Source organism: Mesoplodon bidens (assembly GCF_964165515.1).
Source record: "Mesoplodon bidens genome assembly, chromosome: 16".
NCBI lineage: Eukaryota > Metazoa > Chordata > Mammalia > Artiodactyla > Ziphiidae > Mesoplodon > Mesoplodon bidens.
This window is the reverse complement of record NC_138173.1, coordinates 57,004,488-57,022,264: the sequence shown is the minus strand read 5'-3', so window position 1 is coordinate 57,022,264 and position 17,777 is coordinate 57,004,488. Positions and strand designations below refer to the sequence as shown.

At 37.8% G+C, this 17,777-nt stretch overlaps 1 protein-coding gene across 1 annotated transcript in view; it reads left to right on the top strand.

Moving 5' to 3' along the window:
* Positions 1–12,953, top strand: part of RAD21 (RAD21 cohesin complex component) — a 28,452-nt gene extending 15,499 nt beyond the window's left edge. Inside the window, exons 5-14 of the mRNA XM_081258991.1 lie at positions 197–303; positions 603–809; positions 1,263–1,388; positions 1,947–2,069; positions 3,830–4,053; positions 5,279–5,441; positions 5,869–6,014; positions 8,826–8,975; positions 10,430–10,513; positions 11,241–12,953. Of these exons, the coding sequence (XP_081115117.1) occupies positions 197–303; positions 603–809; positions 1,263–1,388; positions 1,947–2,069; positions 3,830–4,053; positions 5,279–5,441; positions 5,869–6,014; positions 8,826–8,975; positions 10,430–10,513; positions 11,241–11,432 (1,522 nt within the window). The 3' untranslated portion in view covers positions 11,433–12,953. The remainder of the gene's footprint in view (positions 1–196; positions 304–602; positions 810–1,262; positions 1,389–1,946; positions 2,070–3,829; positions 4,054–5,278; positions 5,442–5,868; positions 6,015–8,825; positions 8,976–10,429; positions 10,514–11,240) is intronic.
* The last annotated feature ends 4,824 nt before the right edge of the window (positions 12,954–17,777 follow it).

Below are 17,777 nucleotides of genomic sequence, written 5' to 3'. Positions count from 1 at the left end.
TTAAAATTTAAATACAAATGAACTTCCACATCACTTAGATTCTTGGATTGTATTTATTTAATATTAAATATTTAGGCTCCATAGGTTGTATGTATGGTTCTTCTTCTTGCTTATATAAAGAATTGAGATGTGTTTTCCCTTATAAATACATTACAATGAGACTTGAGACTACAATGTATTTGAAATTCTTTTAAAGTGACATCGATGTGGCCCAGCAGTTCAGCCTGAACCAGAGTAGAGTGGAAGAGATAACCATGAGAGAAGAAGTTGGAAACATCAGTATTCTACAAGAAAATGATTTTGGTAATAGAGAAACAAATCATTAGCCACTACCTATAATGTTAAAATTATGTTACTTAATATATTTAGGGTAACCTAAATTTGGATCTTATATTTGAATTTTCTCATTATGCCCCAGAATCAGTTTATGAAATATAATAGATGCTAAAGATTTAAAGTTTAAACTAGATGTTTTAATATTCAAAGATAAATAAGACTTCAGTAAGCAAATGTGACATTATAATTAAATCATTAGTCATTTTCTTTTGATTCGGTGATGTTTCTAACTTTTTTCAACTAATGACCAACTAAAATTTGTTTAGGTGACTTTGGAATGGATGATCGTGAAATAATGAGAGAAGGTAGCGCTTTCGAGGATGATGACATGTTAGTGAGCACTGGTGCTTCTAACCTCCTGTTAGAGCCTGAACAGAGCACCAGCAATCTGAATGAGAAGATTAACCATTTAGAGTATGAAGACCAATATAAGGATGACAACTTTGGAGAAGGAAATGATGGTGGTATATTAGGTAAGTCACAGCAAGGTGATTATTCTAACATAATTTATTTAGTTGCAGGGTCTTAGAGCAGTTGCTAATTCTTAGTCTTGAGCATCTCTCTAGGTATATATGTGTGACTTGTCACCAGTTGGTTCAGTAACAGTTTTCTGTAAACCTGTAGCCTAAAAGTGTTTTAACAATACCTAATTTTGTTTAAAACTGCTTGTCTTGGAGTTTTAAGTTTTACTAATTTTTCGAAGTGCTCTATTTGTGTTTAAGTAAATGTTTTAAAATTAAGAGATTTTTTTCAGATATTAAGTGTTTTATACTTTTGTATACTACCTTGAAGAGAACAGATGCATATTGAATACAGATTTAAATTTTTTAATTTAATCCATTTTAACATTATTTTTCCAGTGATTGGCTATTGTTCTTTTAGCATTTCTTTTTTAAATTGTAACTAAATTACATTCCCTATTTCAGATGACAAACTTATTAGTAATAATGACGGCGGTATCTTTGACGATCCCCCTGCCCTGTCTGAGGCGGGGGTGATGTTGCCAGAACAGCCTGCACATGATGATATGGATGAGGATGATAATGTATCAAGTAAGCATTTCATGTTCAGTGGTCCTGGGCATGATGTATGGCATCCAAAATGATACTTACTGTAGAAGATCAAAAACTGCAAGTTTCAGCTTTTAATGAACTGTAAATCTCCTTAAAAACAGTGCTTGCGGGCTTCCCTGGTGGCGCAGTGGTTGAGAGTCCGCCTGCCGATGCAGGGGACACGGGTTCGTGTCCCGGTCTGGGAGGATCCCACGTGCCGCGGAGTGGCTGGGTCCGTGAGCCATGGCCGCTGGGCCTTGCGCGTCCGGAGCCTGTGCTCCACAACGGGAGGGGCCACGGTAGTGAGAGGCCCGCGTACCACAAAAAAAAAAACAGTGCTTGTGATTGATTCTCTTTAACCCTGTGCTCCACACACCCCACCCCACCCCCGCTTTTTGGGCAATAGGTCAACTGGAGAGACCTCCTTATAACTAGAAAAGTGTTTTTTCTTTGGAGCCCGTGGGTTTCTTTCAGTTACTCAAAGGGATTTTTTTCCCTCATTTGCTGGATATATATTAAATACCCAAGCCTTTTGTGACCAAATTTCTGCTTTTATAGTGGGTGGGCCTGATAGTCCTGATTCAGTGGATCCTGTCGAACCGATGCCAACTATGACTGATCAGACAACGCTTGTTCCAAATGAGGAAGAAGCATTTGCTTTGGAACCTATTGATATCACTGGTGAGCAAACAAACGTTTTGACTTAGAACTTTTTCTAGTTCTGGCTCATGTCCACTAATCTCATTTTAAATACAACTAAACTTCTTTTCTCCTTTGTTAGTCATCTATTATGGAAACTTTAATTCACTTATAATTCGAATATCTTACAGAGTATCTGTACAGGTTGCTGTGAAATAAAAGTATGGAACAGGCTTTCTGCTAATAAATACCTTAGTCTTTGGAGGTTACAAAAATGCCAACAGGTCACATGTGTAACAGAAAGCATTGCAAGGCATTTTTCAGTAAGGTACAAGATTGACTAATCAGTTATCTTCCCAAATTCTAGATTCTGTGTATGGTTTGGGCTACAATCTGGGAAAATCTAAAAATACTTTTATTTTTAACTGGAAATATCAAAGGTTCTAATATCAGTATTTTTCTTACACTGCTTATTAAAAAACACAGCAAAGCATATTTAATTGGGGGTGCTGCTTCTGAGTAAAAGAGGCAGTATGTAATTCGGATGTGAAACTTTAAAATTTCTAGATGGTGTATGGGTACAATGGGGCAGAATACTTTAAGTCATTTACAGTATAATTCAAGATACTGTTATTCTAAGTAAAACAAGATTAACTTTTTGCGTTTCCTACTTAGAACCTGATCACCAAAAATTCTGATTTGGGCTTCTGGTTTAAAAAGAGTACTTACTGTGTAGCTGTATTTAGGAACTAAAAGTATAAAAATGAACAAGTCTTTATCCTCATGGAACTTAACTAATAGGGGAACATGGGTAATTAAGTAAATTATATACTATATTATTGACAGATATTACAGAGGTCTATAAACAAGGTAAGAGGGACATACACTGCAGTGTTTAAAATAGGATAATTGAGCTTAGCTAGCTGTTACAAAACCTTGAACTTTTTAATTTCAAGGAAGGGAACTCAGGAGCTGGAGGACAGAGGCTGTCACTGTATAACATCTTTTTGAATCTTGAATTTTGAACCACATGAATATTTTAAAAACCTATGGGGTATATAACATGTATGACAATGAAATCTTGAGGAATTTATTTAATACCATGAGCTTTTCTGTATCTTAAGAAATTGAGATAACGTTACCTCTTTGTAAGAGTTTAGTAAGGATTAGAAATGAGGATACAGAAAGTGTATAGGATGGAGTTCCAGGTTCATCTGACTGGGTTTGGGCTTGTTTCACTTTATCAAGCTGCTTGTGCAGCTGCAGCTGCCATATATGCATTGTAACTTTTCCAATAAAAATCATAGTAGTCGCAACCTTTTATGGAGTCCTCAATCTATGTCAGACATCATACTAAATATTTTACAATCCCCTATAAGTGGTTGGCCATATTTCAAATGAGAAAATGAAGAGGTTAGCAAAATGAAGTTAACTTTTCTTGATTGTCACTCACTTAGTAAGTGGCACAACCTAGGACTTGAGCCCAACTCTGAGTCAAGTGTGATGTGTTTACAATATAAAGCTACATGGGCAAAAGTGAATTGGCTCTTGCCATTATTTTGCTCATTGTGTGCTAAAAGTCAATATTCATTCATTCAGCAAATTTTTATTGAACACCTATTGTGTGCTAGCCTCTATATGGTACTTGGGAAACATCACTTAAAACAGATTCTACCCTCATGAAAGCTTAACTTCTCTTCTAGGTGTTTAGAAAAGCAGAAATATAATGAGACCAAATCTGGTAGTTGTATGTTTCATGCTGGCCTCAGAAAAAATGACCTTATTTTCTTATATCACGCCAGTCAAAGAAACAAAAGCCAAGAGGAAGAGGAAGCTAATTGTTGACAGTGTCAAAGAGTTGGATAGCAAGACAATTAGAGCCCAGCTTAGTGATTACTCTGATATTGTTACTACTTTGGATCTGGCACCACCCACCAAGAAATTGATGATGTGGAAAGAGACCGGGGGAGTGGAAAAACTTTTCTCTTTACCTGCTCAGCCTTTGTGGAATAACAGACTACTGAAGGTAATATAGTTTGCAGAATTTTAAATTTCATATAGATTTTGATCATTTTTAAAAATAAACTTTAAAAACTTTTGTTTGAATCATTTTTGATCAGGTATTTTTCAGTGATATAGCATCTTCTCTTTTTTTTCCTCCCTTAGACAACAGTATACTGAACATAAACCTGATCTGAAAGATCATGATAAGTGACACCTGCATTTTCTAAAAGATGTAGAATTAATCTTCACTGTTCTAAAAAGCCACTGATGTTTTTAATAATAGTTCTCTCTCCTCAACTTGCTATGATACATTACCAGTTCTGTTGCCTTAGTGTGTACTGTGGTTCCAGTCTGCAATCTTTAGATGTTGCTTTCTGGCTAAAACAAGGGGTGGTTCTACTTTTCCCACAGTACAGAAATCTGGCTTTATGAGAATTTTTTTTCACTTACAGGCCCTTTCTGCTCACTTTAGGTTCCAGACTATTCTAAAGCAAAGTTCTGAGGCATCATAGAACCAATTGATTTTTACTATAAAGTGTTTAAAGCAGCAAGGCTTTGGTAAAACTGCTGTATGTTGGAAGCACAATCGTAGAATCATTTGGAAGAAGGTCTTTAAGTGGTTGTTTGTTTTTTTGACTCAGTGGTCTCATTGTTAGGGATTTTTCTTAAGGACTAATTCAAAGTATGGAAAAAACCACTTCTATAAAGATGTTCATTATTATTTACAGTTAAATTTTTTAAAAGAAACTTAAAATATTGAATCATTCAAGTGTGGCATGTATATACTCGCACATGTATATTTACTTCCACTCAGTGGAATATTCAATCATTAAAAATACTAGAAATGATAATGAAATTACCATACAGTATTAAGTGAATAAAGGCACTATGCAAAGCTGTTGGGTATGATTTGTTAGATTGTTTTAAGTGTATGAATATGAAAATAAACTGCAGGTAAATAAATTTAGAACTTTAGTGTTATCTCCAAGTTATGAGACAATGGTTAAAAATTTCATTCTCAACTTTTCTAAAATTGCTGCAAGTGAAATAATTTTTACATAGAGGATTTCAAATTATAAAGTAGAATGAAGCATGAATATGATATAACATTAAGTAGAAATCATGCTAAATTATATATACGCTGATAGTTAAAACATACTTATGGAAAATAAGTAATGCCATTGGTAGGTTTTCGGTTCATGTGATTTGTAGTAGAGATTTTATAATTATTTTATTTTTTTTAATAGCTGTTTACACGCTGTCTTACACCACTAGTACCAGAAGATCTTAGAAAAAGGAGGAAAGGAGGAGAGGCTGATAATTTGGATGAATTCCTCAAAGAATTCGAAAATCCGGAGGTTCCCAGAGAGGACCAGCAGCAGCAGCAGCAGCAGCAGCGCGATGTTATCGGTCTGTTATCCCTGATAAAATCCAAGTGAACATTTGGCTTAGAACGTACCTATATGTCGCCAGAGAAAACGAAATCAGGAACAAAGACGTATTCTCCAATTTTTGGACAGGGAAATACATGCCTTATATTCTCTGATTCCTTTGTTAGATGGGAAGTTTTCTGTTTTCAGAAAGGTATACGGTGTAGGACTTGGCCGAGTGATAGTCTGCTAAAGGATTGTCCTGCCTTGGGCTGGAGGTGGGACATGTCCTTTTAAAAACCTCTTCCCACCTTTAAATGTATTATAAATTTAGTAACCTTTGTGGAGGTAAAATTTTATGCAGCCTTCTTCGTTAGGGAAAGCCTTAGCATATTAGTATTAAATGGTTCTAAAATGTTGTTGAGGACTGTATGACCGTAGTCCCCTCTTCATATGATCGATTGCAGATGAGCCCATTTTGGAAGAGCCGAGCCGCCTCCAAGAGTCAATGGAGGCCAGCAGAACCAACCTGGATGAGTCAGCCATGCCTCCACCACCACCTCAGGGAGTTAAGCGAAAAGTGGGACAGATGGACCCAGAACCCATGATCCCTGTAAGCACAGCTCTCCAAGGTGTTTGGGGGGTGGGTGTGCGGGCAATGTTTTAGATCCCTAGTAATAGCAAGTGTTATTTAAGGAGACCTTTTGAAGTGTCTTGGTTTGGGCAGAAAATAGTAAGGAATGGGTCCAGAAAGAATGACAGCTGAGGATCAGAACACAGTGTGCTGTGAGTGGGAGGTGTTCTTAGGAGTTCTTGGTTTTTCTGACTGACTGTTAGATAGAGTCTTAGGAGTTCTTGGTTTTTCTGACTCTTAGATAGAGTCTTGCTTCACAGTGGCCTAAAGTGAGCATCCTTGGCTAATGTGGAATCCTTGACTCTGAACTTGGTTCTGGTTTTTATTTTACTTCTCAAAGATTAGCCCGTGGTGAATCTGACAGACAGTCTAGATAGAGTAAGTAAAGCAGCATCTGAAACCCGTTAAGTACGTTGTGAGTAAAATGAAACAAACTTCCTGCTAATAGATAACTTTGTCAGCAAGGTGGAACATTTTTTCTCTGGTTTTATTGAGATATAATTGACATATATAAATTGTATTTGTTTCGGGTGTACAATATATAATGATTTGATAGATGTATATATTGTGAAATGATTACCATGATAAGTTTAGTTAACATCCATCACCTCACAGAATTAGATTTTTTTTCTTGTCGTCACGAGAACTTTTAAGATCTACTCTTAGCACCTTTCAAGTACATAGTATGTAGTTGAACCTCCTCATCCATGGATGTATACTGAGGGCTGTCTGCAGTACATTGTTTTATGTAAAAGACTTGAGCATCTGTAAATTTTAGTATTCAGAGGGGATCCTGAAACCCTGCAGATACCGAGGGACAGCTGTATTGTTAATTGTAATCATCATACTGTGTATTAGATCCCCAAAACTGACTGTGACCAACATCTGCTCATTTCCCCCCACCCCCTAGTAACCATTCTACTCTCTGCTTCTGTGAGTGTGAGCTTTTTAAGATACTTAAGATTCCACATGTAAGTGATACATCTATCATACCGGATTCAGCTTTCTCCGATTTATTTCACTCAGCATAACGCCCTCAGGGTCCATCCATGTTGTCACAAAAGGCAGAATTTCCTTCTTATGGTGAATATTTCATTGTGCATGTATATCATATTTTCTTTATCCATTTGTGTGTTGATGGATACTTAGGTTGTTTCCACAGCTTAGCTATTATAAATAATGCTGCAGTGAATATGGAAGTACAGATGTGTTTTCCAGATAGTAATTTTATTTCCTTTGGATAAATAGTGGCTGCAGCAATATACATTCCCACCAACAGCGCAAGAGGGTTCCCCTTTTCTCCTCATCCTTGCCAACACTTGTTCTCTCTCGTTTTTTGGGTGATGCTTTATTGTGGTTTTTGTTTACGTGCCCCTGATTAGAGATGTTGAGCCCCTTGTCATGTACCTGTTGGCCATCAGTACTGCTCTCTTCGGGAAAATGTCTGTTCAGCTCCTCTGCCCGTTTTAATCAGTTTGTTTTGCTCTTGAATTGTGTTGCATTCTTTATATATTTTGGATATTAATCTCATAAATGATTTGCAGATATATTAGTTTGATGAAGTCCTACTTGTTTTTGCTTTTGGTGTCAAATCCAAAAAGTCGTCAGGACCAATGAGCTTATCACCAATGTTTTCTTCTAGGAGTTTTATGCTTTCAGGTCTTAGATTCAAGTCTTTAATCCATTTTAGTCTTTTGCATGTGTCTGTCCAGTTTTCCCAACACCATTTATTGAAGAGATTGTCCTTTCCTCATTGTATGCTGCTTTGTGCTAAATTAATTGACCATATATATGCATAGGTTTATTCCTAGACTCTCTATTCTCTTCCGGGTTCTGGTTTATTCTTTATAAATATTCCTGTATATCGTTAATACTACGCAGTTTTAGGCTCTCTTATTAAGAAATCAGAATATACTCGTCCAGTTGCTGAAAAAAGGTAAAGCAACGTCCTGCTACTTCATTTAGACGGGCTACCATTAAGTTCACTTAGTGTTCCTATCCTGAGTATAAAGGAAGGAGGTGGTCTGGTTTAAGGCTTCCCAAGCTTAAGTCTATAGAATAAATTAATTCTGGGCAAGGGAGGCTTTTTGGTACCTTAGGCTCTTGGTTCAGCCTCCATCATGAAGACATTGGCAAAAGAATATCCTTTGCCAATTCTAACAACTGGTTCTCTATGCCCTCTGACGGTAAGGAGTTGGAACAACTAATTAGTGGGTTACTCTAGTACCACTCTCCAGGTAATTGTTCCCTTGTCACTCTTTTAATGTTCTCATGTGTTAGTATTAAGTCCGAGAAGAAAGAAGTTCAAGAAATGGACCCAGGAAAATAGTCTCCTCATTCCTAATATTTGCGGCTGGAAGAGCACAAAGGCTCTTATTTCTGAGTTGCAGTAGCCTTATACAGCAATGGTCGACAGTACCAGGCTAATTAATGTTCAAGCCTTTTTGCATTGCCCAGGAGTCAGTGGGTTCTGTTTAGTCCTAAAATGCTAATTCAGAAAGTGTTGAGGGTTTTTTGTTTGCAAATTCCTCTCATAGACTGAAACAAAACACTTTTGTTCTAGGATAATAAGATAATGAATGGATTAATTTCCTTTGTAAAGTACTTTAATGTTGTGGCTTTACAGTAAAAGAACAAGATGTGTAATCAGGTTTTGATCATGAGGAAGTGTGAAGATAGATGAAGTATTTCTTTCCATTTTGAAAACTGCAGCAACTACATGTTTGCATAGTTAAGAGAAGCTACCCTTAAAATGTGCATCTTAAATTGCCTTATCTTTATTGCTTTAAGCCTCAGCAGGTAGAGCAGATGGAAATACCTCCTGTAGAGCTGCCCCCAGAAGAGCCTCCAAATATTTGTCAATTAATTCCAGAGTTAGAACTTTTACCAGAAAAAGAAAAGGAGAAAGAGAAGGAGAAAGAAGATGATGAAGAGGAGGAGGTAAGGAAACGTTGTAAAAAAAGACCTGATGAATAAATCCCCATTCTAGGTTTAGTGAAAATCGTCAACCAGCTCTTACTAGTTTTCATCTTGGAGCTGAGTTCATTGTGGTTGAGCATCAGAGTGACGAAAAATATTTGAATATAAGCACAACTTAGCCAAATTCTTAAGTGATCTAGACCATCATTAAGAACTTGAGATGTTGTGCTGTGTTCGCTCTCATTTGGTCCCTTGGGGGCTTTTCAAGGACATGGGGCTTGCCCTTTCACTGATTTCTTCTAAATTGTTTGTAAGCTGCTTTTGTTATCGTGTGGTCAGCTATTATCATCTGCCTCTAATACAATTTGTGTGGATTTTGCTTTTTCATTAGACTGGAGTGGTTTGTGACTTGGCTAAAATAGATTGATTTTTATTTTGACTTTGGGAATGGCTTTTCCTAACGCGTTTTCCTGGGGCATACTTTGGCTGTTCAAGTTTTTTCTTTCCCTCTTTTCCTGGATCTTTAAGGTTGTATATTAGAATATGTATTCTTCTATTTGATGTTCTGTCAAATATTTAAAAGTTTCTTCCAGTTTTCATTACCATCTGGTCGTGTTTGTAATTTATGCCAGCATAGATTTCACAGCCAGTTAGTGCTCAACATGAGCCTTACACTGTTTTAAAGTCAGAATGTAGCCCCAAAGCTCTTCCAGCCTGTGTGCTAGAGTATCTCAGCCTTAGTGTTCAATTAGCATTTAAAATTATACTTTCTAATATATGTTAAGCTGTTACTAACTCCTGGTTCTTTGGATGTGGTGATAGTTGCAGCATAGCCTGAAAGCATCTCACTCGGCTGTTGCCCCATGCCGACTTAAGACAGTCTTGTAGGTGGCAGGTGACTGGCAGCCAGGCCACTCCAGTTAAATATATACTATAAGTTATAGCCCATTTCTTTTAAAACACTGTATGGAACAGTATTACTTACTCATCTTTGCTAGTCTGCAGGCTCTTTGGGTAGTGGTCCACAGTGAGATTAGGAATTTTCTGGAATACCATCGTCCAGAAAATCATGCTACCAAAAAAATACATAAATATACATTCAGTTAAAATAAACAGTATGCTTAGTGACATAGTTGGTTTATTTCCTTGCTTAAGTTTCTTACCTTAGCAAGGGCCAGTAACGCATAGCTCGCCAACCAGCGATAGTCCGTGGACCAGACTGTGTAGATCACACATCTATAGGCCAGTACAGAGTCATATATTCAGCTAACTGCTTGCAGGTACATTCAGCTAACTGCTTGCAGGTACAGAGGATTTTCTTTTGTAATTTAAGAAGGATGTCGAACTAGATGCTAAGTGATTTTTCCATTAGTCAAAATACACACAATTTAGAGCTTTCAGGAGATACGGAAATGCTTCATTTTGTAGCAGTTTTGTCAGTTTTTTGTTTTTGTGCGGGGGTCATTTTCACTCAGGATGAAGATGCCTCAGGGGGTGATCAGGATCAAGAGGAAAGAAGATGGAACAAAAGGACTCAGCAGATGCTTCATGGTCTTCAGGTAAAGTCTTAGAGAAAAAATTTCATCAAAGGCTTCTGACAGTGTTTCCTTAAAAAAAAAAAAAAAAAAAAATTACATGCTCTAACCAGAAAGTCTACCTTTTGTGAAACTTTTTCCAAAACCGCACACCTTGAACTATTTTAATACATAAGCTGTTGGGCTAAGAGTAAGCCTGGAAAGCATCCAGGTGAACACTTTCCCGTGGTTACCCTGCAAAGCAGAGCTCCTTTGTGTGTGTACATCTTACTTTTTGGTTGAGCTAATTTAATGGGTTGAATCATTAAATTTGTCAAATCATCATTGTACAGTGTCATTTATCCTTGGGCCTTAATGTGTCAGATACAGAGGAGATATCTTGAGTGTCTATGAAATAACCAGGCAAGGTGCTCAGGTCTCCTAAAATAAATTCAAAGGATAGTTGACAGTTTTCAGAACTGTAAGTGCTAGATTTTACTATTTTATCAATTAGATGAAATTGGTAGATGAATTGATTAGATTTTATTAATTAGAAAAAATGAGTCATCTATATTAGGTTGTCCCAACAAATGTTAACTTTGTCCCCTTGCCTTTTTTAATGTGAGAAACACTCTCGTACGGTTCCAAAATCTACTCCTAGCCCCCAACAGAATATACAGTGTACTTTTTTCAGTATCCAAAAGTAGTATCCTTTTAAAATTACTACTTTATTGTATAGATTATTTTCATTTAATTCTTTCTTTTATTTCAGCGAGCTCTCGCTAAAACTGGAGCTGAATCTATCAGTTTGCTTGAGTTGTGTCGAAACACGAACAGAAAGCAAGCTGCAGCAAAGTTCTACAGCTTCTTGGTTCTTAAAAAGCAGCAAGCTATTGAGCTGACACAGGAGGAACCATACAGTGATATCGTTGCAACACCTGGACCAAGGTTCCACATTATTTGAGCAGCTAGAAGCATTATAGCTAGTGTTCATTTCACTAGTGTGTACAAATTGCCCCCATGTGTAGGGCACACAGAACCCTTCAAGAAAGTTTAGATTTTTGTGTGTACAAAGTCCCTGCCTCTTTCTTCATGTTTTCCGGTATTTTAAATTTGTCCATTTCATCTTTAAGGGAAACTGCTTATATGGTGTTTGTGTTCTGATGGAGAAAACAAGTACCCCAAGTTTATTTTAACAGTCCAGAACAGATTTGTGCAATATTGGCGCATATAATAATGTTGAGTAGCAGTGGAAAGTCAGGGTTTTTATCTTAGTTCTCCATTACTGCATTGTAAAGGAGAACTTTTCAGGAAAAAATGCCTGACAGACAGTTAATAACTGTAGTGTGAATCGTCTTTTCCCATCAGCACCTGGCAGTCTTCTTTGTAATCATTGTGCTTTAGGGAATGGTGCCCAAAGCAGAGATTGTCCTCTTAAGTTTTAAAGTATAATTCCACACTTGATCTTGGGGTTGTGTGAAATTGTACTGTAACTAATCCCTTTCAGCTACAAAAAAATAGGACTTGGTTTAAAGTGCCCTATTTTGTAAATCATTCCATTTGAAACTTTTTAATGCATCTTACTATCCTGAAATCTGTTGTTTTAGTGAGGCTCTAAAATGAGCAGAAATAGACTTTTTAGAGTAGAATGAATATAAAGAGCATTTATAACTTTCCAGGAGCTATAAATCAAAGTTTTAAAAAGATGTTTGGATATATTTGAATATTCAGATCATGAAAATAGAAATTGCTATGCCAACTGAAAGGACAGACTGATGGGAAATCGTACAACTGGTTGACTTAACCTTTAAGCAGACAGACAGTGCTGTAAAAACTAATGGCTTCTCTGATATTTATTATGTTTTAGTACTGATCATTTTTTCCAGTGCTTGCACACTCCTGTGTTTGGAACTCTAATAGCTTTGCAACAGAAATCCAGTATCTGGTTTCCTATAATTTAAGTGAAGAAAAACACATCCAAATAAAGGCTTTAATATTAACAGATCAGATAGCACCAGAAATTATGTGGCTGTTACGATGATCAATACATACATGTCTTAACATTTTAGGACAAAAGTACACACGGAAAGTTCTAGCTTTTAAGTGTTGGCACTTTTGTGGAAAAACAAAAATCACTCAGATTTCAGCGTGTACCCAATAATTTTAAATTATGTGAGATGTTTTAAATTTGTGAACTCGTAATTACTGTTTTGATGATTCAGGTTCTTGAGAATGGTAATTGTATAAAATTGCTGTTGCCGCTTTATTTTCAATATGATGTGCCTGTAAACCATGGTTTTTTCTCCCTTTGTATAAAGACATTGTAGATAATTGAATGTTTGATTATAGAAAGGTCATTAGTTTCTTGTTACACATTTTGTTAGTCTGGTTTTTGTTGCTTATCAGGTTTAATATTGTTCTTGAAAATAGTTGATGCTATGTTATGTATAACTTTTCTAATAAAAGTTGTGTTATAAGCTGTAAATTTTGAGGTATTGGTATTCAGTTGGTGGCACTCCCCAAGAAAACATTGCTTCATCTTTTTTGCCTTATCTTGAATAATTATCCATACAAATTAGTAAGGGAACTTTTCAAGAGGTCTTAGAGTAAAAAATAAATCCTTACAATGTATATTAGAATGTATTAAGATTAAAATGAGCCCAGTAAATGGCTGGTGCTGAGGAATCTTTGGGACATAGATACTGTAACTGCTAAGTACATAACAAATTATGACATGCCTTTGGGTTCTTGGTGCCCTAAACAATTGTAGCCCATGGGCAATGTCCTGGAGATTTTCTGGGTCCATCTGAGAAGCCTACTTTAGCCAGGGCTTTCAGTAGGTAACTTGGAATGTATCCCACCTTTGCATTCAAGCATCTGACTTGTCCTGCCACCAGCTGTGAGCTTTAAGACATTCAAGACTTTATGGTTTAAGTAAGCCCTGCTGTATCTTCTGCATAAATAGTTTAAAACTGTTTATAATAGAAAGACCAATGTTTACTAAACACCAATTAGCCTCAAACCTGAAGATGCTTTAATTTGGGGCTCACCACCTGTGGTAAAGACAGCCTAGTAAAGAATTACACTCTAATATGGAAGTAATGGGAGCCTAGAATACAGCATGCCGAAGTACCTGCAGATAGTCCAACGAGAAAAAGCTTTTGCTAAGATTTGAAAGATAACTCATTGGAGTAATGGTTTTACTTCAGGTATAGCAGAACCATGAGTATTCAACTTGGGACTAAAAAGCCTAGGTAGAGATGTGAGAGTGGAATCCTGCCCCTTGACTTCCTTCCTCAACTTAGAGCTAACAAAAGGGTGCAGTAGGGTTTTCCTGGTGGCACAGTGGTTCACCTGCCGATGCAGGGGACACAGGTTCAAGCCCTGCTCCGGGAAGATCCTGCATGCCACGGAGCTACTAAGCCCGTGTGCCCCAACTACTGAACCTGCACTCCAGAGCCCACGTGCCACAACTACTGAAGCCCGCATGCCTAGGGCCCATGCTCTGCAACGAGAAGCCACCGCAATGAGAAGCACATGCACCACAATGAAGAGTTGCCCCCGCTCCCGGCAACTAGAGAAGGCCCACGCACAGCAACGAAGACCCAACACAGCCAAAAATAAATTAATTAATTTTTAGAAAGGGGGGTTGCAGTAGAGCAATGGGCCAGGGGTGTAGAAACTCAGCTTCAAAATCTTAATTTCCTTATGGAGCCTAAAGCTCAAGAAGCTTTATTCTCTATCTGGGCCAGATCATGTACAAGCAGAGGCTCTCAACCTTGCTGCCCTTTGTGGTCACCCGAGGGGCTTTAAAAAATACTGGATGTCTGGGTCCTATTTCCTGCAGAATGTTTTTCTGGATTGCTAATGCCCGCTGAATACAAAATAACTGAATGGATGGAAGGAAATAAAGTAATAGATGTCCCACAGCAATCTTTGAGTAAACATTAGTGCTCCTGCAAGGCATATCTTATTTACTGTGTGGTTTGCAGTAATGCCTGACATGCTGCCACCAGCCCCAGAATTTGAGAAAAATCAGTCAAGTGAAAAGTAAACTGGTATTTACAGTTAAATAGCCCAGGGTTGCCTTGAGACTCTGTTTACTCAACTATCAATCTGGATGGTTGGTACAGAACTTGCAGAGTGTTTGTGAAGGGTCCCTAAAAGTGGGCACTCAAATAAATGGTGGCTATTGTAAAAATGTTTAAAGCAAGGGATTCATATTAGAAAATGGAGTTTTCGCGATATGAATCTGATAGATTGGGATGCAAAAGAGAAAGGATTATGAAGAGACTAAAGTTCTTTGTAAACACTAGGGGATCTGAGTAAGATGCCAGAAGGAACCTAGAAGATGGTCTCTCTCTGAACATTCCCTCCCTTTCAACACATTACCTTCCTTCTGCCTTCAGTGCCCTATGACATGAGCAATCCTGGCTGCAAAGATGGTGACATAAGAGGCTCCTGAACTCCCCTCCTCCCATGGACATACCAAATGTACAGCTGCACATGGAGCAATTTCCTTTGAAAGGAATCCAGAAGCCCTAAGCGACTCCTATACATTGGGTAAAACCAGAACATAACCCACATCAAAGTGGTAGGAAAGGCTGAGACATGCTTGACATAAACCTCACCCCCAGCACAGCAATATATAATCAGGAGAGAACTCCAACTTCTCCCTGAAGAGTGGAGGACTTGGACCCCACATTCACCACCACAACTTTTAAGACCCCCCACCCAAGGGACAGGCCCCCAAAATACCTAATTCTAAAAGCCAATGGGGCTTGCATCCGGGAGACCCACAAGACTAGCAAATGTTTTTAACAGGTGTGCGAGCACTTGCCGCAGCTACCCTGCCAGGGGTCAATGCAAAGGGAGCAAAGAAAGGCTCTTATTTGTGTACTTTAAAAGCTGACTCCTAAGGGTCAGGTTTCTAATTGCGCTCACTTACAGGGGCTGACTGCAATCCTCCTCAGACTAGGGAAACCAGCAGATGCCTCCCCTGCCCTCTCCGTCTAGCTTGCTTCAAGTCACCAGTATATCCCTGAAAGGAGCTTTTACAAGTGTCTTATGCCCCAGCTTTTACGGCTGCTGCCTGAGGGAAAGACCCCTGGATCACCTGACTCTGATAGCCAACAGGGTTCACAAGTTGACATTCACAAGTCCCATAGGACTGTAGCAAACAACAAAGGAGTTCTTAGACTCAGGAGCACGCACGCACACACTCACACACCCCACTGCCATAGACCCAGGCCCAAATCAGAGGGAGCAGGCAAAATGCCCACCTGGAAGGTCTAAGTACTTCACCAGCTGCTGCCTAAAGGTCCAGCTTCCAACCAGCCTGTATCTATGTGCTGATCGCAGTCCTCCCCTTTGGGGCATTGTCATATCTGGATACACCCTCAACTACTGAGAGCCAATAAGAACAAAGAAAGCAGCTTGGACAATCACAAAGGCTTGAGAAACAACTAGGAGCATGGGCCAGGCTTATTGCAGAGGCTCATCTCTTATATAAGACCACTTTGTCAAGACTGGGAGAGGTGACTGTTTTGTCTAAGCACAGAAACAAACACAGTCAAAGAAAATGAAGAAACAGAGAAATACGTTACAAACAAAAGAACAAGACAAATATCCAGAAACAGATCTTAATGAAACAGATATAAGTGATTACCCAACAGACATTTCAAAATAATATATAGATGTTCACTGAAGTCAGGAAAACATTGCATGAACAAAGTGAGAATTTCCATAAAGAGAAAAAATATTTTAAAGTACCAAATAGAAATCACAGAGTGTAAGAATACAGTAACTGTACTGAAAAATTCAATAGAGGGGTTCAACAGCAGACTAGTCAAGCAGAAGGAAGAATCAGCAAACTCAAATCCAGGGAGTAGAATTCATCTGGGCTGGGGCACAGAAAGAGAAAGAGACAATAGTGTAAGGGACTTAACGGGAAATCATTAAGAGGATCAATATACATATTATAGGGGTCCCAAAGAGAGAGAGAGAGGCAGAAAGCTTGTTCAAAGAAGTCATGGCTGGAAACTTCCCTAAACTGGTCCCACTGGACTGTATACATTTGAATACTTTAAAAGCTGCTGCCTGAGTTTCTGGCTTCCAGTCAGCCTAAATCCAGATGCTGACTGAGATTCTCCTCTTTGGGACACTTACAGGTCTTGGCACACTCTCAACTACTGGGAGCCACTAAAAATAAATCTTGGACAATCACAAAAGTTTGAAAGACAACAAAGAGCTAGACAGGGTTAAACGATAAGGTTCCTGTCCTACATGAGGCCACTCCTTCAAGACTAGGAGAAGTGACTCTCTCACCTAATGCACAGAAACCAACACAGAAAGTCAAGGAAAATGAAGAAAAAGAGAACTATGTTCAAAATGAAAGAACAAGATAAAATCTCAGGAAAATATCCTTAGTGAGACAAAAATAAGTGATTTATCTGATAAAGAGTTTAAAGTAATGGTCATAAAGGTGCTCACTGAACTCAGGAGAAGAATGGATGAACCCAGTGAGAACTTCAAAAAACAAAAAAGACAGAAAATGCTGTATAAAAAAGTACCAAACATAAGTCATATTAATGAAGAATACAATAACTGAACTGGAAAAAATGTACTAGACTATAGTACATTAACAGCAGACTATATGAAGCACAAAAACTCACCCAATCAGAGCAGGAAAAAAAAGAGAAAAAAAAAATTAAAGTAGTTTAAGGGACTTGTGGGACAACATCAAGCAGACCAACATTTGTATTATAGAGGTCTCAGAAGGGAAGAGAAAGAAAAAGTAACAGAAAATGTATTTGGAAAAGTAATGGCTGAAAATTTTCCTAACCTAGTAGTGAAGGTTAAAAGACAAAAGTTTTAGTAAAAAACAATTATAACTACAATAATTAAGGGATACAAAAGATAAAAAGATGTAAAATGTGACATCAAAAATATAAAATTTGGAGGTGGGGGAGAGAATAAAAATGCAGAGCTTTAGAATGCACTCAAACTTGTTATCAAATTAAAATAGACTGCTATAGATATAAGGTGTTATATGTAAGGCTCATGGTAACCACAAAGCAAAAGTCTATAGCAGATACACAAAAGATAAAGAGAAAGGAATTGAAGCATACTACCAAAGAAAGTCAAACCACAAAGGAAGAGAATAAGAGAAAAAAGAAAGGAACAGAGGAACTACAAAACAACCAGAAAACAATTACCACACAATAAACACACAGATATCAATAATTTCTTCAAATGTAAATGGACTAAATTCTCCAGTAAAAAGAAATAGGTCTCTTTTTTTTTTAAA